The sequence below is a fragment of the Hydra viridissima genome, unplaced genomic scaffold (genome assembly GCF_058129835.1).
Source record: "Hydra viridissima isolate aposymbiotic clone 2 unplaced genomic scaffold, HvirCarnegie_v1 scaffold_2, whole genome shotgun sequence".
Classification (NCBI taxonomy): domain Eukaryota; kingdom Metazoa; phylum Cnidaria; class Hydrozoa; order Anthoathecata; family Hydridae; genus Hydra; species Hydra viridissima.
Window position 1 is genome coordinate 21,265,358 of NW_028324301.1, and position 25,608 is coordinate 21,290,965.

Below are 25,608 nucleotides of genomic sequence, written 5' to 3' on the forward strand. Positions count from 1 at the left end.
AAAATGGATTTGTCATTATTGGAAGGGCTGAATTGTAGTAGCTAAAGAACCGCTTTTGGCCTGCTGCAGTTTGCCTACCATTTATTAAATTTAGTGAGATCTCTAAGTCCAACATGCTATTATTGCTTTTTTTTTTTTTTTTTTTTTTAAATATTACTAATTGGAATCTCTTGGGATATTATTCATGAAAACATCAAAGTTTAAATGTACAATGACAAATGATTTGATAACAAAGCTTAACTTCAGTTAGCTGTTGTAGAGAACAAAAAAAAGATAAAAAGTTTGGTTTGTATTGATCACCTCTTCGAAAGTTGTGAAAACTTTTATTGATTACATTTTGATAAATTTCATCATCTCGGTCTAAACTACATTATATCGGTCTAAACATGGGAAAAGATTAGTTAGAGCTGTAACAGATAAATCAGCAAAAGAGGGAAATATTTATGGATCAGTTTCAGGTTTCGACATCTTCCTTTCCAAACCGTTTAAAGTGTAGGTATAATGCTTTACTTTAATCTAAAACTTGCATAAAATCACCCGCTCTTTTATCTTAAAATTTCAGGGAAAAAAAGAATTAACGTATTAGCACACCAGCTAGTATAGGAGGGTATACCATGGCTTTTATAGAAATCCAAATTTTATCAGACTTTTTAATGTCAGTTCTGAAGAGGATAAAAACCTTGTACTGCCGAAATCATCTGTTTTAATTTATTTTGATGAAATGATCTAACAACTTGAAATGAAAAAATCTGATTATAAAAATAAAAATTATTTGTGCAATTTAACATTTACAAATTTAGCATAATGAATATAGGTGACAGTAAATAGACATAATATCAGTACATCGAAAAACGCGGAGATAAACACGGTCAAGAACAATCTCAACCGGTTATTTCGTATACTTCAATTTTATTGGTGCGTATAATATAATGAACTGAGTTTTAAATTGTTCTATAGGCAGTGGCGGAGATTCTATATTACTAAATATGTCTATGCGTCCTTCAGTCTCCCACTTACTAAATTTATTTACTTAAATGAAGTTAATTTAATTTTATTTAGTAAAGTTCATGATTGGAATTTTTATCGTTAGTCAGGTTTCATTTATTCCAGGACTCTGATAAATGATAAATAGGTAGGTATGAGGTAACAAGAAAACAGCTATGTAAATAAATTATATATATATAAACACACACATACATACATGTATACATACATATATATATATATATATATATATATATATATATATATATATATATATATATATATATATATATATATATATATATATATATATAAACACACACACACACACGTACATACATGTATACATACATATAGCTCTGTGTTTACCAAATAGCTATAACATTGTTACAGGAAAGTCAGCAAACCAGCAAAATAAAAGTTTATAAAATACGCAAACGAATTTATTTGCTTGTTTGCATTCTAAACAATGCTTTCGTATTAAAATGGTGTTCATAGTTCAAATATTTAAAAAAGTAAAGTAAACAATGTTTTTTTTAGCTTATTTGTAACTTCTTAATAAGTTTTTTTTTTTTTTACAAATTTAATGACTTACATGTTCAACTGCTCTGATGCAATACAACTATTAAACATTAAAGTCATAAATATATGTTATGTTATGTTATGTATGTATGTGTGTATGTATGTATGTATGTATGTATGTATGTATGTATGTATGTATGTATGTATGTATGTATGTATGTATGTATGTATGTATGTATGTATGTATGTATGTATGTATGTGTATCTATGTGTGTATACATGTATGTATGTATGTATGTATGTATGTATGTATGTATGTATGTATGTATGTATGTATGTATGTATGTATGTATGTATGTATGTATGTATGTATGTTATGTATGTATACATGTGTTTATGTATTTGTATGAGCGATAAATATAAGGTTATAGTAATTGTGAGGTTGAGCTTTTTTTAAAGTGTAAGTAAGCAGTATAAATTTTTAAAATATATGAAATAATTATTTAAAATATTGACTTAAGTATTTTTTACTCAATTGCTTTTACAGGCTGGTTGCTTACTAATGCATACACAAACCATTCTATATATGTATTAATAAACTCATTTAATCTACAAGTATTTATCAAAGATGTTTTTTGCAATATATACAAAGTGCTTGACAACCTAATGTGGCAGACTTCACTCTGGAATTTAGTAAAGAATAGGCCTCCTCGTCTCAAAGGACTGAAGTTTAAGCAAAAAATCTTCATATTAACATAAAGTGGAAGAATAGGGTACAAAAACATGTTAAGTTAAATATACCTTGAATTAACGTTAATTTACTTAAAAGTTTAATAATGAATTTAAGTTTTAATTAAATAAACATTAAATTTGAGAAAAAGTCATTAAAAATAAAACAAAAATCAATTTGCGCTTGATAAGAAATTCAACGTGAAAATATTCAAAACGCAGGTGTAAATGCGTGTATTAAATTTCAAAAACTGTCGCAAGGCACTATGGTATTATGTGCGCCAAAAGTTTCTTTTCATTTATTTTAAAGTGTTTTTGTATTTGTTTTTTATGTTTGTAATTAATTGTATAATATGTTCAATAAAAATTATAAATAAGTTACAAATCTATCTTGAATTATAAATGTTATAGTCATAATTGCAAAAGTCATGAGACTTCAACCATTCCTTAACGTTCTTGAATTCTTACAAACACAAAAGCACTTGCTTGGCAAATAAATACTTGAAAAAAGCAAAACAATATTTATCAACATTTTTTTTAGTTCCACATATTTATTTTAGGTTTTAAAATAACTTTTGGGTTGAGAAAGAAATTTTCTGAGTTAGAAGTCTTTTTGAGAAAGAAATCTGCTCTCTTAGTTTTAAATCTCTGAATTATTAATCTCGCATTTTTCAAATTCTTTGCCGATGTTTTTGGAAAGATAAACACGTGTATACAAATCCCATTCATTTATTTGTCTTATTTAATAACGTTAATTTTTCTTTTGTGCATCATTTTCACAATTACAGTCGATAATATTCATTTAAATATTTATTTTGGCCTTTAAAGCTACCAAGCGACAAACTAAATCATAGAATCGGTTTAATATAGAATGTAAATATTTATCTTCGCTGTTACAAATCCGCACAAAACACAGAAAAGTAAAGTTGATGGTGGACGTCAGCATTGTTGACTCATTGGTTTGTTTTCAAAGTCATCGCTTTGTTAGCGTTGGTTGTTGTTCAAATCGTTTATTAAAAAAATCATTTTCTTAGCGAGACAAAAACAACACAATTTTTAACGTTGAATTTTACTTGTGTCAATTTATTTGAATATAATTTTCTTATTGTTCGACTGCTTACGCTTTTTTCTTTTTTTTTTTTTATAATAACACGTTAAGATAGCGAAGCGGCTTAATGTTAATTTAGAGAAAATCTATTTTATCTTATTTTATGTAAGAATTTTTTTTCAAAACTGATTTTTTACGTTGAGAATTTTATTTTTTATTCGATCATTTTCAGGAAATTATTTTGGTTCCATTTGATCGTCTTTAAAGTAGATTCTTGCTAACATTTTAATATGGTTGTTTTTTTTTTCAAAGAGAATTTTAATAACAATATATAAATTACATCAAGATATACAAATGATTATATTGGACCTTAATCCTTCTTTCTTTTATAGAACTATAACAAAAAAGTTACTTCGCAAAGACGAACAGCGAGGTGTTAGTCCAATTTGATTTTTATTAGATTTTTTATTAGACAGATGGTAACGCATCTAGTTTTGTAAAAAATGTCCAATGAAGTTACTATGGCAAACAAAGTTGTTTTTTTTTACTTGTACGTAATATTCCTGCCGCTCGTTCGAACGAACGAACCTACGTGGAAAGAACTACAAAAAAAGCTAGAGCAACGACTGGCAGAAGTTTTTGACGATAGACTGCAAGTGTATAGTGGGGAGTTTTTTAAGTATAAAATACCCGAAGAGTTTTCGTACGAAGTAAGTATTAGTTTCGTTAGTGTTCTTAAGAGAGCACTTGTCAATTTGTTGTTACAAATACACGCGCACAAACACAGAATTTTCCTATATCAGATAAAATGTCATTTTATTTATCAAGTTAGACAAACGCCTTTTTATTTTATTTTATTTTTTTTAACTTTTTTTTTACTTAAGGTTGACTACCAAGGCTCCAAAGAGCTGCCGAAATGGCTGCATTTTGATTCCAAAAAAAATAGGCTTCAAGGTGTTCCGACAGACGAAGATATTAAAAACGATATAAAAATAGAGTTTCGTAAAAAAAGCGAAAACTCTATTAATGGGATGGATAGCGACGTGCGTCGTCTAACGGTTGATGTTCGACCTAGTAGAGAGCAGCGCCTCTTTAAATGTAAAGATGATAATTTGAATCCTTATGTTGGCTCTGTCATTTTTTACGACGATATTCAAAAATTTACGGGAAATGATAGAGTACATATCATGCGTGAATTTGCAAGTCGATTAGATGCTAAACTTCAAGACCTTTACTTAGAGGTTGGAAACAGAATGGATAAAGTTGATGTAATTGAACAAACGCCACAAATGGCGGGACCAGGCGATAAAAATATCGGGGATAAAGTTCCAATGTTCACTATTTCTTGGGTCATCCACTGTGGAAATGATTTAGCCGGTACAAAATCTTTTATTTTATAATAACCAACAGAAAATAGTGAGTTAGGCAATGTATTACTTTACATTTTTATTTTTTTGCGAATAGGTTCCAAGCCTCTTGCTCTACTACGTCGTTTGTCTGAAGCACAAGATTTCTCTTCTGAATTCAGTGTGAAAGTATTGGGTTGGCTTGTCACCTCTTTTAAAAGTCACAAACTTTACAAAAGAGATATTGGAAAATCGGGAGGCACTGTCAGCGTATTGGCAGCTACTCCTACCCTTTTACAACCTTCTCCCACAACTATGACTGCTATAAAAACTATAAGACCTTCTCCAACTACATCGTTTAGAACAATGATGAGTACCAGTATCCCTCCTGCTAAAACTACTACTCCGCCTGTTACCACTCCACCTGTTAAGCCTACAACTGAAGTAGTGACTACTAAAAAACCTACTACTATTGCTCCTATTACTCCCGTAAGAGTATCACCTACTTCGAATCAGCCACCAAAGGTTGCAAACAATATTAAAAATTTCCGAGTGTTAGCTATGAAAGCATTAGAAGAAACAGTGCCACCCGATGTCTTCTACGACCCTGAAAGCGAATATCTTACTATCTCGCTAAACCGTTTGACGAGCACCAATGAATTGCAAAAATTACAACCCGGCGATTGGATTGAATACATTAACAAAAAGATTTACATGTTGCCAGGTAAAGAAAACATTGGCATACACCAGTTTTCTTTAACAGCCAAGGATCCTTTGGGTTCCTTTACTAACGCCATGTTTTCTGTCGAGGTTCTTAGAGACCATGATCATAAAAACATTTTTAATTTAACGCTTAATGAAAGTTTTGCCATTTATAATAAGAGTGTACAGAAGCGCGTGGAACTAATTAAAAATTTAGCTAGAGCAACTAAGTATCCATATGATGACTTTCGAGCAATAGAAATATTGCCTGGCTCGGTGATTTTAAAATGGACTGTGAAGGGACTTGATGATTGTAACAATCCCCAAGTGCCGGCCTATGTTGAAATGTTAAGTAGTTCGATGTTTAAAAAGGATTTCGTACATGTTGTAACGAGCGAAGGTAATGTTGATCAAACTGATTGCTATGCACCTTTGCCTTTTCATAAAGGAAGCGACAGTGCGCATTTAGGGCGTATTATTATTCCAGTTCTTGTTGTTATTATAATTCTCATTATTATTGCCATTATTTTGTGTTGCGTATATCGGAGAAGACAGAAATTCCAACCCAAGGATGATGATGCTTACGTTCGAAATCACAAGAAACCGGTTATTTTCCGTGAAGAATACGAAGAAAAACAACCCGATTTTGTTAGTCTACAGCCTTTAATATTACCAAATGAAAAACCACCTGTACCTACGGCTTACGAACCTAAGTTAGAAAGTCAAGAATCTTCTACAGAATCTAATGGTAGTGATGATAGAGTGTATCTAACACCTGGCTCTCCTAAAGACAATAGCAGGAAGGGCTACAATGCACCACCTCCTTACAACTCTCGTTAGTTTAAACAAATTTTACTGAAAATGAAAATAATGTTGAGTTTACTAACTCAAATCTTACTTCAAGATAGCCATTGCTACAAAATGGTGAATGAGTTTTAAGATAAAATACAAATGTATAAAATGCTTCGAATCGAACGGAACGATTGTTTTTTCACCTTTTTTTTTAATACATAATTTTGTTCAGTTTTTTGTTCTGCTCTTCATCTTATATAGTTAAATCTGTTTAGTTTTCATTTTTTGTTTAATTTAAATAGAAAGATATTCTTTTAATCTAATTTTATTTTTAACTTTTGGGTTGTGGTAATCACTTTTATATACTGTATATTCAGAACTGTAGATTTCAATTTTGTATATGCTTTTAATTTCAAACTGTGTTGTTTACTAATTTCAATCGTTTTAACATTCTTGAAAATAGCGTCATATTGAAGTGCAAAATTATTACATATCCCATCGGGGAATCTTGAAGACTTTTTAACCATTTTTTAAACATAAAATGCAATTATGTGTAACCACGCTACGGTCATTTTTTGATTGTTTCCTTACAATTTTATTCAAAATAATTACTGAAGATGATGTTAAAAAGTATATAGTTATTAAGTCATCATTTTAAAATAGCTAAATCTGCTAATTTGCGCGTTGAATACTAAACTAACTTAGATTCACACGCATATTGTGAGATGGTGTTTTCACGTTTACTTTCTAACTTTAGGTATCGTTAAAGTTATTTTAACAAAATGACATTTAAAAAATTAAATATTAATTCTAAACACTTTTTAAAACTCTTTTCTTGACAGAATTCTAAAGGTTTGTAAAAACTATAAACTACAAAACTTTCAGGGTGTTTTGACATATCTAAAATATATTTACGTATAGAAGAAAAATATGCAGGATCAACATTACTTTTTCTTTTGAAAATAAATACGATTTACAAATTTATTTGTAAAATTTACGAATTTCATTTGGAAGTTCATCTCTTTTAACTTCCACTTGTTCTCTAGTGATCATGTTTTTAAGCGTTACAAAGCCTTTAGCTAGCTCCTGATCACCCAGCACAGCACAAAATGGAATGTTGTTTTCTTCACAGTATTGAAACTGATTAAGAAGGTTAGGATTTCCTTTGTATAGCATCTCCGCCTGTAAGATTAATAAACTTTTATGTAGATATCTTTAGATGAATATCTATTTATAGCTTTAATAAAAGTTTTTACATCTTTGTAACTAAATGAGTTTTTTCCCATTCATTAGGTGAGTAGAAATTACCTCTATATCAAAATTCCATAACTCTGCAAGCAACTTCATTCTTTCTTCTAGCATGTTCTTTTGCCCACTGACGACAAGTACTTTAGTTTTGTTCGTGCGAGTTGGATCTGCAGATACCTAGAGATATGGAGAAAGTTTTATTCAATAGTTGGCGGGGCGCCGGTTTTAGCGAAACCAACTGCCCACGGTTCAAAAGATTATACACTCGAAATCTCTTGATTGCGATTCCGCACGAAGTTCCTTTTCAAGAACATTCGCGTGCCACTGACGGCAAGTGCCCTTTTCAAACGTTATAAACAAAGCAAACAATCTAGTTTTAGGCTCTGCTAAATTGCTTGTGGTTCGTTCATATACTACATTTTAAATATGATTTGTTATACACTAATACATTATAGATATATATTGGTATACATATCAGATAATTACCTGGGCTTTGGCCTCCATTATAGCAAATATTCTTTCAACTCCAATACTAACACCAACGCATGGGACCTAAATAAAGCTAATATGTTAAAGAATATTATAAATTTAGAAAATAGAAAATCACGTTAAAAAAACTGAAAACACCAATGGAGCGAGTTGGACAAATAACATTGTTAAATCTTTTAGACAATTTACCCAACAATCAAACAATTTTTTAAAACGTTTTCTTTTTAAAACGTTTTCTTTTTTAAACTATCGTCGTTCTTTTTTATTATTATTTAATGACAAACACATACCTTCTTTCCTTTGGAATCAAACATTCCAACAAGTTCATCGTAACGCCCTCCACCAGCAACAGACCCAACGCCAGTTTCTAAAAATTATCTCAATAAAAAAATTCGTTTTAAAGTAAAACGAAGTTGCAGAACTACGGAAAGCATTTAATAAATTATTGGGTGGTCAAATTTTCCACCAAACAGTTTTTTCCTCTCAACGAACTTCAACTAAAAGCGAAGTTTTGTCGCATTGGGATAGAGAGCCCCTAACAGTTTTTCAAAAAATGGATTTATTTCAATACTGAATCTTTGTTAGACTATAGTTTTATATTCAAAATAGAAAACATCCAGTGCAAATAAGCATAGTTTTATTTTTATTGCGCCTGCATAAAAAATGTACCCTGACTTAAAGTAAACAACTCTGTTAATAAGGGGAAAAAAAATAAAATCATTCAAATATTATAATTAAAAAAATTTAATCAAAATCAAAAAAATATCTTGCTGAAGACCTGACTTAAACAGAACACCTAAAATTTTGGTCTCATAACTTGCATGTTGGTTTGCAGTTTCTATAGAAACTAACCCTGGTCTAGAAGCCTTTTGTTCTAACTTATCGATTATCTTATGGTAATTTAAATCATAGATAGAAAGTTGTAATAAACTATTACCGGTAAGTACTTCTGTAAAAAATCTTTACACTCATTTGAAACTTTAAGAACTGAAAAACAGCCAAAACAAACTGTGCCCAAAATCTACAGTATCAATTACAGAGAAACATCGCGGATTTCATTTGTTTAGAGTGCCGATGAGAATTTTAAAGTTTTACAAAGAATGAATTTCAGATGGAAAAATTTATGTTTAGGGTGATTCAGTTAAATTTACACCAGCTAATATGCTACCTTTGTTGAAAATACAAGAAAAAAATGCAGGAATAAATTATAGCAAATGTTCAATAAAACCACCCTTCTCTTTAATCAATAAATTAAGTCCATTTGAAATTTAGACTATGCACGCCGACACAATGACGCCTTGATCAAGGTTTTCCCATTTGTCTGAATTAATAAATTAATATTTGGAGATGAAGGTCGCCATTCTTACTTAGGAATGAAACCATATAAAAAAATATAAAAAGATAAAGATAACAAAAAACTTTAACTTTATTATTTTTGCTTTAAACTGAATGAAAGAGTGAAAGTCATAATTTTAATAAGTTTTCACCTCGAGATTTGAAAAAAAAATTTTCTTTTTTTTTTCCAATAGCAGTGTTTTCTAATAATAAAATAATTTCAATCTTATTCAAAACATATTAAAAATATATATATTTTACTTAATACTAAAATAATAGAGTATTTCAATTATATTGAAAGTATATTACTAAAAAAAATATTTTAAATCTTATTTTTGTAAATTAACAAAAGAATTTTATCATAGTGGAATTTATGAAAAGATTGGTATAAATTTACTTTTGTGCTGCATTATAAGATTAATTTTAGTAAAAAGCTAATGATATGGACATTACTGAATGTATTTAAGTTGAAATTTTAACTGGAAAAAGTAATTTAATATTTTATAAAAATTATATAAATCAAAGCAGATTTTTTCATAGATTTATATTTGTCTTTTTGTATTCTTAAGAAATATTTTTGACTCATTCTATACAGATAAAGGTCTTGACTTGCTGGTATATACAGTACATTCTGATACATATATACACATACGTAATACTAAAGTAGTGGTACTTTTACCTGTTTCATTGTTTATTAACTCTGGTGGAAGAGATGTTAAGACTGCTTCATAGATTACTCCTGTATAATAATCCAAACCACGAGCAAGACTCATATCAAATGAAACCTAATTGACATGAAATACATAAAAAAAAACTTTTTAAATAATAAATGTATTTATTTTATTTACTCTAGTTAGCTATAACCTGCATATATCAAACAAAAATTATGTATACATCAAAGAATTGTTCAAGTAATTTCATACTAGTGTACAATTAAAAATTAAAAGCAACTCAAAATAATTATCAACAAGTTGGGTTTTTATTAATGGGGTTGTGGTTAACAAATAACTATAAAGTTTATTAGAAGCACACAAAAAATATAGAATGAATTTTAACATATTTAGGTTCAAAATGCTTATAACCTGAGTTTTTTCAAAAAACCTCCTCTTTAAAGTATTACGTATTGAATATTATAACCTATTGCATTCAAAACTATTACACTTAAAACTATTATAAACTATTACACAAGCAGGATATGGAAAATTTCCTCATCTTACTTATTGTATATGAGGTGAGTTTATAACAGTAGATTACAGGAGACCTATTAATGACTGTGAACTAAGTTTATTAAGTAGTTTGAAGTAGTTTGTATGAAATTGGGTTATCAGGACAAATTATATACTCCTGAAAAATTTTTCTTATAAAATTTTTCTTTTACTGCTAGAGTTTTAGATTAAGTTACTTGTGTTTGATACAAAATAAATGTAAAGTTTATAAAAAAATGTCTCAAGTTCAAATAACTAATCATTTATCATTAATTATTTGAACTTGAATAATCATTTAGTGTTTCATTTCAAGTAGCTGTTGTTAAAAAGATTGAACTTAAGAAAAGTTTCTAAGAGTTTTATCAAATAACTCTTAAAATGGGTAATTTAAAGCAATAACATTATTAAGTGCTTGATTTGACAGCTTCTATATGGGGCCTGAATGTGCCACAGGCCTTATATAGATTCATCACCTCAACAACAGCTAAATTGACACCATTTTTGGCAACATGGGGGACATTGTTGACATTTGCTTCAACAACGCCTTACACATAGTAGTTGAACAGTTGAGCTAGAGTGACCAGTGGAATGCCATTAGTGTGGCAACTTTACCTTGCGTGTCTCCATTTCCAGGTCTTCTCTGAGTGCCTGGAGATGGTTTTGTAATAATATGTTTTTCTCCTGCAGCATCAATCTCTTTTTGCTCTTTTGTAATGTGAGGATTTTTTTATTTACTTTTAATCTTTTGACGTGAAAAGCCGCAATAATGGCAGCTCTGTTGACATATTAAATAAACATTTTCTGTTTATGGTTTTAGCTATTGCACATGATAAATATATGTTTAATCAATATCACATAAAGATCTCAAAATAGGCTTGAATTTAATCTATTAGACAACAATTGTGCACAGCAATCCAGAATGTCACCTTTTTGGCAAATATTGCCTTCATCATTTTTAAAGCTACAATCTTTTTAGTGAGTACTCCTTACATCCTGGCCTATTATACACATCACTGTGGTAACCTTTATCAAAACTCTAATGGATTCCCTGGTGGACAACAACAATGTTACCTAGGGATAGTACACCAAGGACACATAACAGAATGATTTTAGACATGTGACATATTTAATACCTACCATTTAAAGACCCCCTGGTGGATGGCATCAACAATATTTAGGAGACATAAACGTATTTAAAATGTTTTTAACATCATTTGAAGAACATCAAAAATATATTTTAAAAGTTACAGAAAATTTTCTTGCAAAGTATTTGACATAAAGTTTTTAACAAATTTGCTTTTTTCTTTCCTGAGCTTCTCAAGACAAAAGAAGCTGATCGAGATTTGTTTCTTACAACCATTAATTTTTCCTAATATTTATTATTTTAATGAATACACAATCATTTTGTGAACTTCAGCAGGCATAGGATACAATTCATGTGCTACATGTGATGTCTTGAAGGTACCCTTACAATGTAGTTCAAGCTTATTTGGATTTACAAGGTTCTTACAGGACAAGGCACAAAGAATAATATAGAACTGTTATCTGCTCTAAGTGTAACAAACACTCCAGCTTACAAATCCAGAGATAGAAAATGTGGATTACCAGGCTAATGACAGCTGGTTAGGTTGTCTATAAAAAGCAATTACAAAGTTATTCATGCTTTTGGGATTTAATTCACAAGCACTGCAGACTTGATTTGAATTTGTTAATTAATAGAGGAAAATGGAACCTTTTCAATTATTGTAAATTCAAATTTATACTTGACTGAAAATGGTTGTTGGACTAAGCTCAGTTATCTTTAAAAAATCATACTTTGCTGTTCAAAATTTAGTGTTTTCACTAATTGCTGTTTTTCCTTTATGTACTGCATTTGAATGAAGCAACAGTACTGAGTTAAGGATTTTTTTTTGAGTCCGCAGAACTTCTTCTGTTTCTTGTACTTTAAGTTGCTTGAAAAAAAAATTTATGTTGGGGTTCATATTTTATAATTTTATGTTGGGGGTTATATTTTATAAGCATATCCTTAAAAGTTGACAAATGACAATTGTAGATTGAGTTTTACCCCAAAAAATCACATTTCTCCCAATTTTTGAACTTTAAACACCCTTTAACTATATTTTTTAAAAACCCAACAACCTGATAATTTGAATTTGGCCTTCTTATGATATATATATATTTTAGTTTTATGTCAATTTTTGTAATTATGAAATGGTCCTGGATCACTGTGTGGTGCCACCCTATATAGTAACACTATGTTTCACTTTAGAAAAACAAAACAACAATTAAGTTAATGATTAAGTTAATAGGGAAATTTAAAAAATAATTAACAATAATTGTAGTGAAAAAAAAATGCATGTTAAAAATAAATATGGTGAAATAGATCAACTTACATTTTCTAGTACATTTAACACTTTACAGTATTTTAGTAGTAGTTGCATATCGTCTATGCCTTGCTTGCCTAGTTTGTTTTTGGATAATTTTTCATCATTTTGGAGTTTATCAATCAGTTCAATGCCACCTTTAAAAAAGAAAAGTTATAGAAAAGCTTAACATTCAAGCATTTTTAAATAATACAACAAACATTTCTAAATAGTCGAATATTATTAATTTAATAACTGATAATCTGGAGGCTGCAAATTGTAAGGTGAAATAATACATTTTTTAAATGTGATATTATTACTAATTTTAAACTTTTTCCAAGAAACTTTTATGTTAAAGGAACTCGTGCCAGAACAATTTTAAAAAAAGATTCATTTTTACCATTCAATTTAACATATTCATAGATTTTGTCTGCTGCATCTTCAGATAATCCTTTTTCACTAACCATTTCTTTTTTAACATCATCCCATGGAGTCTATACATGAAAAAAGTAGTTTAAGAATTTATCTTATTTTTGTTTGAGATCTGGAGATGATAGCCAGTCACAACTATAACTTGATGTATAACAAAATAAAAACAATTTTAGTGCATTTTAATTAAATTTTAATTAACAGATTATTATTACTTTTGGTTTGTTGTTTATGTTTAAAAAAAAAAAAAAAACGAAAAAGAATAAAATTTGTTTAAAACCATAAAAATGTTCTTAGAGATATATTTTTAATTATATATAAAAAAATATATTTTAGTTAAATAGATATATATTTAAAAAGTGTATAATTAAAATGTTAAAATATATTCTGATTTCACATTTTACAATATACCAAGAGTATCATGTAAAGACCAAATTGGAATATCTTAAAAAATGCAAGGATATCCAGAGGTACTAAAAATTTCTCAAAAACTTTTTAAGAAGTTAAAAAAACACATTCAGGATGTGATGTCAGTAAAAAAAACAATTTACATGTCTAATTTTACAAAGTATTTCACACAACTTTGCATCCCTTAGTCATTAAATGGCAAGTGTTTAAATAGTTATTTGAAACTATCTTTAGATATCTAAATATTGAATAAAGAATCGAATAACACATTGAACCTTAATGAAAAAATTACAAAATTTTTTTACTTTATCTAGCTTGTCAACAGATGAACATATTGTGCGAAACATTTTCTCTGGAACTCCACAAACAGCAAATATACCATCTAAAAGTTTACGATGATTAACCTAGTCACAAAAAGAAAACTTTCACTAGAACATGTATATAAATATGTATATAAATATATATATATAAATATATATATAACTATAAATATAAATATATATATAAATATATATATAAATATATATACAAATATATATAAATATATACATAAATATATACATAAATATATATATATATATATATATATATATATATATATATATATATATATATATATATATATATATATATATAAGTATTCAGGTCTGTAACAACCACAGAACCTTACTTTATATAAAAAAGCAACTTTCGAACCCAAAGTGCAAGGCCCAGCAGTGCACCTATGAGTCATATTAAAATCTGAATTAAAAAAAAACCCATAAATATGTTAAACCAAAAATGTTCAAATATGATTTTGGTTTTTTTTTTTAAGGAGTTATTATTGTTTTTATGCTAAAAGTAATTGGAACCACCTTTTATAAAACTATGTTAAAATTTTAAAACAAAAGCCTGATGATCTTCCTATAAGATAATCAAGCTTTTTATTTTGAAATTTTATTTAAAGTTTTAAAAAAGAAAATGAAAACTAAAAAAAAAAAAATTTTTTTAAATTACCTTAATTAGGAAACTACCTAACTCTAATTTCTGAAGAATTTCAACAACAATTTTAATACATTCAGCATCTGGAATAAGGGGATCATATTGCCCTGCAATATCAAAGTCCTAAAACACAGTTGTTCTTGATTTACAAGTTAAGAATTAAACTAAAAAATAGATACATACACATAAATAACAACGAATAATCGAGCAGTTTTTTAATTCAATTTTTAATTTTGGTGCACAAATTGATCAACTTTACTTTATGAAAAATCTTAAAAATTTATGTCTCAAAGCACTTGACGTGTAATAACTTTATATTTAAAATAACTTGAAAGATAAAGATTAACACCACTAAATAACAAAATTTCTTTATATAAAAGGAATTTTTAAAAACAATTTACATTATTTCACCGCATTTTTTTATGGAGTTAATCTATTTGTGCACTGAACGGCTCAATTGTTACTATAAAATTATCAAAATAGACAAACTAACTCACACATTGGTAGAACTCTCTGTACCTTCCTTTTGTCATTGATGGGTTATCTCTTCTATAAACTTTTGCTATATGATATCTCTTTATTTTATCTATTTTATTCATAGCCACAAAACGTGCAAAAGGTACCTAATGATTAAGCTAAGAAAACATAATGAAAAAAAAACAACAAAAGAAGTAGAAAAGTTTTGAAAAAATTTTTTATTTACTTTAGTTTCCAAACTATATGACTCAATGAGGCATATGCAGTACTGGTATTTTGGTATACTGAAAACTGGTATATTGTGCTATTTTTCACTAGAATACAGTTTTTAAAAGTGTACAAATGTTTGTATTTATATTTAGAAAAAGTAAAATAATCCTAATCTAAATTACCAAAGTGTAGAAGTAGACAAACTGGCGAAACACTATAAGAATAATTTATTTAAATAGTTACAGCCTACAATATAAGAGAGCAGTGCACATTTGGAGTTAGGTGTCAGGATTTTCCTGACAAGAGCTCTCAAGAAAACTTTAAACTTTTTTCATCTCAAATCTTCAGAAATAAAATTTTTTGAATTTCTAGAAATCTTGAATCAAAAAAAATTTCAGATTTCTTGAGAAATCCAATTTTTTAAAAATATCTTTATAAAATATTATCTTTAAAACAAAGAACATAAAGATATTAGCAATTATATGAATCTTTTCCAAAGCGAAACAATAGCAATTAATGAAGCAACTTAATATAGTTTTTAATTAAGATTTTAAGTTTGTTAGGCAAGTAAACTTAAAAAGAATGTTGTTATAAAAAAAGAAAAAAAAGTCAAACTCAACACTTTTTTCAAGTGCTGTATTCAAAAAGTTATTTAGTTTTTTGAATCATGATTTCAGAAAACAAATATGATGAAGTGTAGAAGCTTTTTGACCAATATGAAGAAGAAATGCAACAAAACCATTAAATGCAAATTATCATCAACATCTGGACATCATACAAATCTAGAGAGAATCCATAGCATGAAGTGAAAGGAGCCTTTTTTGATTGAACAAACTGTTCAATCTTCAAAAAGCTCATGACCACATTTCAATTAATCCTTTCACAAAAAGTGTGTTCATACACAACAAAATAAGTTCTTTGGGATTATGTCTTCCGAAATGCCACACAGCTATTCTGCATTTGTTCATGAACTATTATACAATCGACAAGTATGGTTTAAAAAACAAAGCTGACTATTTTAAATTGGAACAATGTAAGTTTAGCTTGAATATTGACAAATGGATAAACATGTGATACAGACATTATTTGAACATCCAGATATAATATGACAACAAAGAATCTGATAACCTCAGGCTGGTGTGCAAATTGAATATGTTGTTGAGAAGATATTTCCTTTTAAAAATTAAATTTAAATTTTACTTATTCAGTTGTAAGTAACAGCTTGTCCTTAAAAACAAAACTGCTTCAAGCAAAGTAGATCTTTCAAAGTAGATCTCGCATCCAATTCAATTATTAATGCTGAAAATAGTTACTCTATGCTAACTTATATTGGAGGTAATCCAACAATTATTTTTGTAATATCTCCAATAATTTCAGGGAACTTTATTCTGACAGCTATATCACATGTTGCATCCTTTTTTTTTATTTTTTGTTCATTTTTTAACAGACATCTGTACATAGGATCCAGATATATGGTTGGTTTAGCAAATTTTTTAGATTTTTCACTTGGTCTTACACTTATCTGATGACATTACATAATACATTTGCCATTTCAAAAAGAACTGATATCAACTCAAACAAGTGTTCAATCATCCATTATGTGCTACCCCACTTGGTAGATGATCTATAATACTTTTTCAGGTTATTCTTTTATTATTTTTTACAGCTGGGGTTTTCTTGCAACCATTTCAACTTGTCTAATTTTACAGATGAGATAAATTGTACTTTTTTCTGCTAACCCATCCCTAATGGTAAGCATCAATGTATGTACCCCACAACACATGTTATAGACTTTCAAGAGGCTCTGCATTTCAAGCATCATTTCATTTAAATCAAGTTCTTCTTCAGGGTGCAGTTTTTCTTAAGTGCCTTATTATGAACAGTTATGATCTATTATGACTACAAAATTTATGCACCATTTTGTGGATAAAAAAACAATGAAAAGGATACAGTTAAATCATATCGCAATGCTAGAAGTTCACCGCCTTGATCTTTTAAGTCATATATTAGCTTTGAATCTTCACCATATTTACCAGTAAGGGTCTCCTAAAGTTTATGAAGTTTTTAATTATTTTTACAATTAATTTCAAAAAAATTTCTTAGAAAATTTTTTTTTTTTATATAAATAGGACAATCGTACAAACTTACAGTATTGTGATAATTTAAATCAACCCACAGTAAAAAGCAACTTAAAAAAAATCCTATCATAAAAAAATAACTAAGTTTAATGCTTGATGAGTAAAACTCATGAGAGGTATTTGTCAGTTTTAAAAATCTGAAATTTGTAATATTAAATATACTTAAGGTAGATCTTACATAATAAGAAAATAATTCTTATCCTTAGTTAAGAATAAGGCCAGCAGACAGTTTTTGTGCTCTCATAATTAGACAATAATTATATAAATATATTATTTAGGCAATAATAACTTGTTTCTTCAACTTATCTATTGCCTTGTTTTTAAACCGCTTAAGTAACTTTAAAATTTTTTAAACTAACTTTAAGAAGACAACTAACCTTGTTAACTATGATACTACAGTATTAAAAAAAATGATAGTGAAACACATTGAAATATATGTACATTTCTTGCTTAAAACAATTTCATACTCTGCTTAATAAAGATGAACTAAACACAAAAGATTTTAAATTTGATTTCATCTCTAAGTACGATCATTGATCTGAAATGGCCATAAATCTACAATATGTTTCAGGCTTTTTTCTTCTCAAATAATTCATAAAAATGCTCCAAATGTAGAGAAAAATCCAGATCTAGAGTTTGCTGAACAAGTTTGTTATAAGGCAATATCAAGGCCTTTGGTCCGTTTAATTAAATTATTTTCCCCATCAATTTGTTGCAGTTTTTGTTTTAAGTTAACCTTGAATAAATACTTTATTTAAAAAACAAACCTGCCATAATTTCTATTACTTCATTTATTTTAATAAGTATTTCACTTTTATAAAGGCATGTAAAACTCATGTAAACTGTAAACTCATATAAACTGTAGAGGTTAAATTAAAAAGTTATCCAAGTTGTTCAGTTCCATACATTCAAACTTTAGATCATTTAAATAAAATTGTAAGATAAGAACAGGTAAAAAGCAACAAACAGTTCCTTTACTTCTAAAACAATCAGGATCTGAACTAAAGTCACCCACTGAGTAAAAGATAAAATTCCAAAAAATTTCAAAATGTCAAAAATATGCTGCACAAATTAAGATTTTAAAAGACTAGACAGAATGGAAGGAAATTGTCAATTACAATTTAATTAGCCAAGCAAATGGTGCTTCTCATTGTTGTTTATTTCTAAAACAAAAAAATTTTCTAAAGCAAATAATGAGTACCTATTTTTCCTAAAAAACTTAAAAGTAAAAACTGAAAAATACTTCAATAATTTAATCTGAGTATGCATGAAAGAATCCCAGATCCTAATGTATTTCACTTAAGTCTAGCTGTTTAAATATGGATCAGAGATGTAGACAAAAACCAACAAAAGCCTCCAGAGAAATTTTCTTAAAAAAACAGGCTTAGAAACCTTTTCAAAGAAAAAGTATCATCTCTGCATAATAACTATAACAATAACTTAAATAGAAAAAACCCTTTTTCTGAATGACAATTCATGTTTTTTTTGTTAAGGATATCAAGATTTTCATGATTTCCAAGTTTTTAAGTATTACAAAATTTTGTTATAAACTGATGAAAGCCAAAATATGACAGTTATAAACTGTTTTGCCCAGAACACACAATGAAACAATAGAAAGACAATTAGTTTGTTACATTTATAATGATACATAACTAAAATTTTTAAAACAACAGAATGCAAATAAGATTTTAACTATTAATAGATTTTTACTGTCATCAATTGATTGGTCCAATCAATTGTCACCTAGACTAGTTAATTATTACCTAAATTGATTTGGACCAATCAATTTTTCTTTGACTGATTGGTCCAAATCATATTTCACTCAGAATAATCAATAGGCATCAACTGATTGGGTTTGCAAAAGTTGTTTGCTGCTATTAATTCACACTTTAATTCAACTAAATAAAAAATAGTAGACTTATAACAACTCTACCTTTAACTCAAATACAGGAGTATCAATTTGTACAGCACCATGCTTTTGAAACACTCTGATTATTGTATTAAAAACATTTTCACGTATGGCCATTGATTTTGGTCCATAATCTCTTGTTCCCTAAATTTATAACAATTCTATATTAGAAAACATCACGTACTAATTCTGACACCAAATGCTTTAACTTTTACATGCATTAAGAACTAAATGTAAGTACTCAGATTTGCTTTTTGTTTTACATACATACATACATACATACATACATACATACATACATACATACATACATACATACATACATACATACATACATACGTGCACACACAAACACAGCTATCATTCATTTTGTTATTTTAAAAAACATCTGTCTAAATTTTCTTAAGTGCAATGAAAATGATATGGAGAAGAATTCCCCTAATAGCTTTAGTTGAAGAGGTGTATAGCAAACTATAGATATAGGATAAGTTAAAAAACATGACCCACATACCCACATATTGCATAATTTTAATTAAAAAAAATTACCTTTGGATTTTTAAGAACAAACTTTTGTTTAGACTGATCTTCCCCAAGTTGCATCTTTAACTGAAGAAGCTTCGCAACTTCATCTTTAGTCTAAAAGTGCAAAAATTTTAACTGTTTTTAAAAAAGAACTACTTCTTGCATGAGACTTCAAAAGATAAAAAAAGAAATAAAGATAGAAAAGATAGATTAAATAATATATGTCAAATGTGACCATCAAATATGGTTATTAATTCAAAGTTGCAAACAAGTTTATTATCAAAACTTATTATACATGATCTTTAACCTCAAAACAACAAACCTCTGATATGCTAGTATGTAATAATTGTAAAGTTGTTTTTCGAAATAAGTTTCTTCTAATTATTGAAGAACCAATCATTTTCAAGCCTACAAGAGGAATAAACTCTCTCCAAAAAAAATTTACAGACCAACTAAATCAGTCTTTGTCAGGAGATGAAGAATATTACTTGCTTCTAGACTAGGCACAATCAATTTTCTAAGAATGAAAAATCATGTTTATAAACAAATATTCTGTTATGATTTTCATTTTTATGTTTTTATTCTACTTTTAACTTTTAAACTTGTTTAAAAAAGCTTAGTTTATAACAATTTGCTGTTTTAAAGGCACAAAAATTTAAAAACTGAGAAGTTTGTACTTTGTTTCTTATTATCTGTTAATGAAAAAACCAAGTAGCCTATTATCTAGAATGGAATTTGTCCAACTGTAATGCATTGGAAACCACAACCACTTTTGATAAATATCTTTTTTAAACATTAGGTTTGAAAGCCAGGTTAAGAACATTGTATTTCCAGTATAATATTCCATTTAGGGAAAATAAGTAAGAAGTAAGATAGTACAAGACCCTTGAATTACAGTAAGTAAGATGTAAGAGCATACATGACCCTTGAATTGCATTTGGTATTGTGCAGAGATGTTAATTTATCTCATTTAATTATTTTATTCAAAAACCAGAATGCTCTAATCAAAAAGAAAATTTTCAATTTCTGACTTATAGAACTTTTCATGACACTTTAAAACATTTTCTACAAACTTGTAGTTAAGAGTGGTTTTGGCTGAAGAAGTCAACTAATCTGGTGTGGTTGATCAAACCTCCGATGATCTTAAAAATTTGTACTTTCACAGCATCACTAATTATTGGTCAAGCATTCACACCTGTTGTGCCACATGATATTTTTCAAATTTTTCAAGCAAACTTATTCAAAATTCCTAGCTCTTTGAAAAAATCTGGCAATAATCTATATTTACATTTTAAAATACCCAAATTTAACTAATTAAATGAATGTCAAGCATACTACTTGATACTTGTTGCTTGAGATGTTTTTCCTATTTCTTTGTAATGAATTGTATTCATCTTAAGCTTTGTATCTACCCTACTTCTTATAACTGCTCCCAAAACACCAGATTGTGATTGGTTGGAACATTTTTAGCTAAACTAGCATAAACTGTAGTTTTGTTGGATTGTAGAGAAATGATACTGACTTTTGTTTGGTAGTTTTACTCCAAACAAAAAGTAGGAAAACATGATTCAAAATGTAATTTTGTATTGTCAATGTCTTACTTTTGGATTCTGCTTCTGTGACTAACGACCTTCTACATCTGTTGATGTGTTATCATCATTAGGTATGACATGATATGGATCTTCAATAGCTTTAATTGGTGAACTTATTGATTTTTGCACTCTCTTTGAGACATTGATTGAGAATTCTGGAACACCATTTATATGGGATTTAACTTAACTTTTTAAATAGCTTCTTGGCATAATCACTCTCCTTTTGTCTTGGTTATGTCAAATAAGTTTATATATATATTTTGTTTTTGTACTCTTCAATCACTTTCCATGTTCATCCGATTTCTAGGTGGCTTTGTTAATTTTTTAATAAAAACTGAAAAGTGCATCAGTTTTCAAATATTCTTTATTCTTCATCATATCCTATAGTAATTTTAAAAATGCTATAGTAATTTTAAAAATGCTTGTTTTGTTAATTTTTGCATCAAACTTTTAAATTATATAGATTTTATTGTATTTGTATAATACAACAGTTGAGAAGATTAACTTTTAAATTGTAAAAGTATTGTTATTAAGTTTTTATTGGTCACAAATTCTAATTTCCATGCATTTAATACCATACATATATTTTATTAATTGTAAATCTCTCCTCTCATGAGCAATTGCTCAATAACAAAAAAGCCTATTTGTATGCAAAGATTTGCATACAAGTAGGTTTTCATAAAAAAAAAAAAAAATAGTTTTTGCAATCTTTTTAAAAATTATTTCACAAGATTTAATGTTTTTTGTTTTTTGTTTTTAGTTTTATTTAAACTTTTGCATTTTTTTTTTTTACTTCCATAAACATTTTTAACAAGATATCTGATACTTTTATGTAGAATTACTTAAGAATAAATTTTCTTTATAAAAAAAAAAGAACAAAAATAAATAGCCAATATCTTAATTGATTCCTAATTTATGGCACTATGGAAAATTACAAGCAAAAAGATCTTTTTTGGTGCTTTTTTTTTTAAAAAAAAGCATTGAGAAGTTGTTTGTTTTATTAAAAGAAAAAAAAAAAAACATATTTACATGAATACAAAATTTTTATAAAATGATCAAAAAGCAAGAATCATTTTTCAAGCTTGAAATATTGTTTCTTATTTGTATTTTGGGTTTTCTTTTTACAAATGAAGAACTTAACTTTATTTCAAACTTTGTCCTAATATTATCAATTTAGAATTGAATAAAATTATTTTTACAAAAGTAAATATTTTACACAATCTCTATATCCTGATTTCAGTATGATAAATAATCCAAACTTAAAGAGAACTTGATAACCATAAAATTTTAACACAAATAATAAAACTCTAGATATCAACCAATAAAGAAAACTTCAATTTTAAAACTTAAACTTTAATTATTTTTGATAAAGTAACTAATCCTTTGATATATAAAGTTTAAACAAAGTTTAAAACTAACATTAAATTTTTTTTTTAAATATTTTTAATTTTATAAGCATGGTAAATACAATAATCCTAATAAACCTTTTTTAAAAGGTTTTATTTTGTTTCAAAAGAATTTAATAAAAATCACACTCTTTTTTCTTCTGACACAAATAGTTATAAATACATTTTTACCTTTTAATATTTAAAAATATTGTTTGTGTCATTTTTTATTTATAACTTTAAACCTACACCAACAGCATATTTTAAAAGTTTGATGAGATTGCTTAATGAGTACCTTCTAAATGATGTAAGTTCTAACAACCAAAAAATCTCCAAAATCAATTTTGTTAGACAATGGATATTGAAATCTAGGGATCATCTTAAAAACCTTGTATACATTTCTTGAAAAATATTTTAATAATGTAAAAAGGTTAATATAAAAACATAACATAAAAATGTGATAGAAATTTTGCTAAAAAATTTTTTAAAAAAAGGAAAAATGAGCATATTTTTTCTCCAATTTTAATCATTCTGATTATGTAGTTTATCAAAGCTGAATAACATTCAAACTTTGAAAACATTATGTCAAAATACTTTAGGATTCAGTCGTGGATACTACTGCTATTGATATCATGTAGCATACTGTAGATTAATTTTAATTTAGTTTAGCAGAATTTAAAAAAATAAATACTGTTATTCTCTCTTAAATTTTCAATCTAATTACAGTGATGTTTGATAAAAATTGAAAATACTTCATTTAGAGGGCCTTTCATTGACTTTTCGCTGGATTTACTTAAATATCAGAACATTTACACATTTTTTGAACTTACACGTCATGATGATCTTTGATTTATATTTTGATTAATATATTTGATTTTCCATTTTTTTATTTATAAGTTATACATGTATATATTTACCTGAGATTTAATTTCATCGGTCTGTTCAGGTAAAGATTTTAATTTTCTCACAATGTTGCCTTGTTCTTTTATTTTTTCTTCAAGTTCAACTCGAGTTATATTTGCTGCCATCTTTTTCAGAAGTTGAAGCAGAATCTTGCGTCGCGCAACATCTCTAAAATACCGACTTTACGAAATCGAAGCTCCAACTGCGACGAGATCGTAAAAGTTATGATTTTATAAGTCGTCGTCGTCGTAGCCGTTTTTCGTAAAATATAGTTACGAAAATTACTATGAAAACGTCACGATATGAAAACGTGTGAAAACTATGAAAAATGTTAAAGTTTTTAAAATTACTTCGCGTTTTCAACACAACTCCAAAACTTTAATTTTCACGTCCGGCCTAGAACTTGAAAACGCGAGTAGGGATTTACCCTGAGCACACGCATGCGCATAACCAATATTTTGTGCATAGACGTTGCAGTTGCAGTTGGCGTTTTAATTTCGTAAAGTCGGTAATTAGAAAAAGTGGCTCCAAATATTTATAACATACTTTATATTTTTCAATAACTTTTTTAGATTTCAGGTCTCCGGATATTTTTATAATTATATTGAACTTACATGTATTTTGAACATTATTGTGTATATATAGTGCATATATATCTAAGAAGAAGAACCGGGATGCATAAAAACCTATTTTTAAATAAGTCTAAATTTCAAAGATGTAAATTTTAATGAAATCAGTCTTATCATTAAGCCTGTAAAAATAAGACTTTAAATACTGCAAGAAATTATTTACAACAGAAATTGTTTTTAAGTTGACAATTTAATTTAAAAAATGATAAATGCATGTTTTAAATTTTATACTGAGAAAAATTTTTAAAAATTCATTCTTTTATTTGCAAAAGAGTTTAAATGATTAACTATGTGAAAAAGTTAACATTTCGTTACATTACTTTTTTTTTTTTTTTAACTTAAGTAAGCTTTTAGGGTAATTTTAAAAAAATTGGGTTGTTGACCAATTTTCGATATGTTGATACCGTAATAGCTATCCTTGGTGTTTTTGCAACCTCTTACAGATCTTTTTTAATCTGAGCCCTCAGTTTTGCTGCCTGTTCTTTCAGAATTTATACTTGATCTTTCAGAATTTAAATCTGGGAATTGTATTGGCCTATCCAATTGTCTTAAATAGTTATATTGGAACGATCTCTTAGCTTCAGAAGCCATATGTTTATGATCGCTATTCTGTTGATATGTCTAAAGCAACCCCAGCAAGCACACAACGTTGAAACAACGTTGAAATAACGTTGATCGACGTTGACGGCATATTATCCTCAGAATACGGAAGCATAAGTTCTTCAAGTAGTTTTTTGTAAATATCATAACATGATAGTAAAATGATTATATATATATATATATATATATATATAATCATTTTACTATCATGTTATGATATTAACATATATTCAGATGATTGCCATCTTTAAAAAGTATTTTGCGGCTGAATTCGGTCAGCAAATATTTCTAATAAAAGTAAGACTAGATATAACTGCTTTTTTTTAATGCGTCTGTTTATTAAAAAATTTGTGGAAAAAGTCATTGGTAGACAAGTCTACCTAAAGGTGGATTTTTTTCATTTTCTAATGATGAAACTAAAATGACATTAGCTATTATTAAACCTCTCGTCCCAATAAAAGCAACTGTCGAGGCGTTTTGTCATCAGGATGCAAACTTATTAACCTCCAATGTTGCCATAATTTTATGTTAAGAAAACTTAAAGATGCTAATCACTCTATCAATCAAAAATTGTATTCAACTCTCATTCTCCGAATACAACAAAGGAGAACAAAAATGAGTAGGATCCTTCAGTATCTGCTTAGTCGTTGAGCCAAAGTTGA

General features: G+C 27.8%; 2 protein-coding genes and 1 non-coding gene across 4 annotated transcripts; 1 reads left to right on the forward strand and 2 right to left on the reverse strand.

Moving 5' to 3' along the window:
* Window positions 1-3,021: 3,021 nt before the first annotated feature.
* On the forward strand, window positions 3,022-6,556 carry LOC145196706 (dystroglycan 1-like). Its single transcript, XM_080073677.2, has 3 exons — window positions 3,022-3,993; window positions 4,168-4,660; window positions 4,748-6,556. Exons 1-3 carry the CDS (start codon window positions 3,787-3,789, stop codon window positions 6,169-6,171), a joined length of 2,124 nt encoding a protein of 707 aa, XP_079929803.2. The 5' UTR covers window positions 3,022-3,786; the 3' UTR covers window positions 6,172-6,556.
* A 505-nt stretch (window positions 6,557-7,061) lies between these two features.
* Window positions 7,062-23,935, reverse strand: LOC145196707 (histidine--tRNA ligase-like). Of its 2 annotated transcripts, XM_090078494.1 has the most exons (15): window positions 23,732-23,911; window positions 20,160-20,245; window positions 19,862-19,951; window positions 19,340-19,459; window positions 17,219-17,314; window positions 15,079-15,204; window positions 14,597-14,704; window positions 13,906-14,004; window positions 13,164-13,257; window positions 12,794-12,921; window positions 9,875-9,980; window positions 8,151-8,227; window positions 7,858-7,923; window positions 7,432-7,548; window positions 7,062-7,305 (listed from the first exon to the last, which is right to left on the reverse strand). In XM_090078494.1, exons 2-15 carry the CDS (start codon window positions 20,235-20,237, stop codon window positions 7,105-7,107), a joined length of 1,506 nt encoding a protein of 501 aa, XP_089934620.1. In that variant the 5' UTR covers window positions 20,238-20,245; window positions 23,732-23,911; the 3' UTR covers window positions 7,062-7,104. The 2 variants fall into 2 exon arrangements, with proteins under 2 accessions (XP_089934620.1, XP_089934619.1); XM_090078493.1 differs by lacking the exon at window positions 20,160-20,245 and having other exon boundaries at window positions 23,732-23,935.
* Window positions 7,584-7,716, reverse strand: LOC145196708 (U11 spliceosomal RNA). Its single transcript, XR_013849106.2, has one exon. It is a non-coding gene; the product is annotated as a U11 spliceosomal RNA (small nuclear RNA).
* Window positions 23,936-25,608: the final 1,673 nt, after the last annotated feature.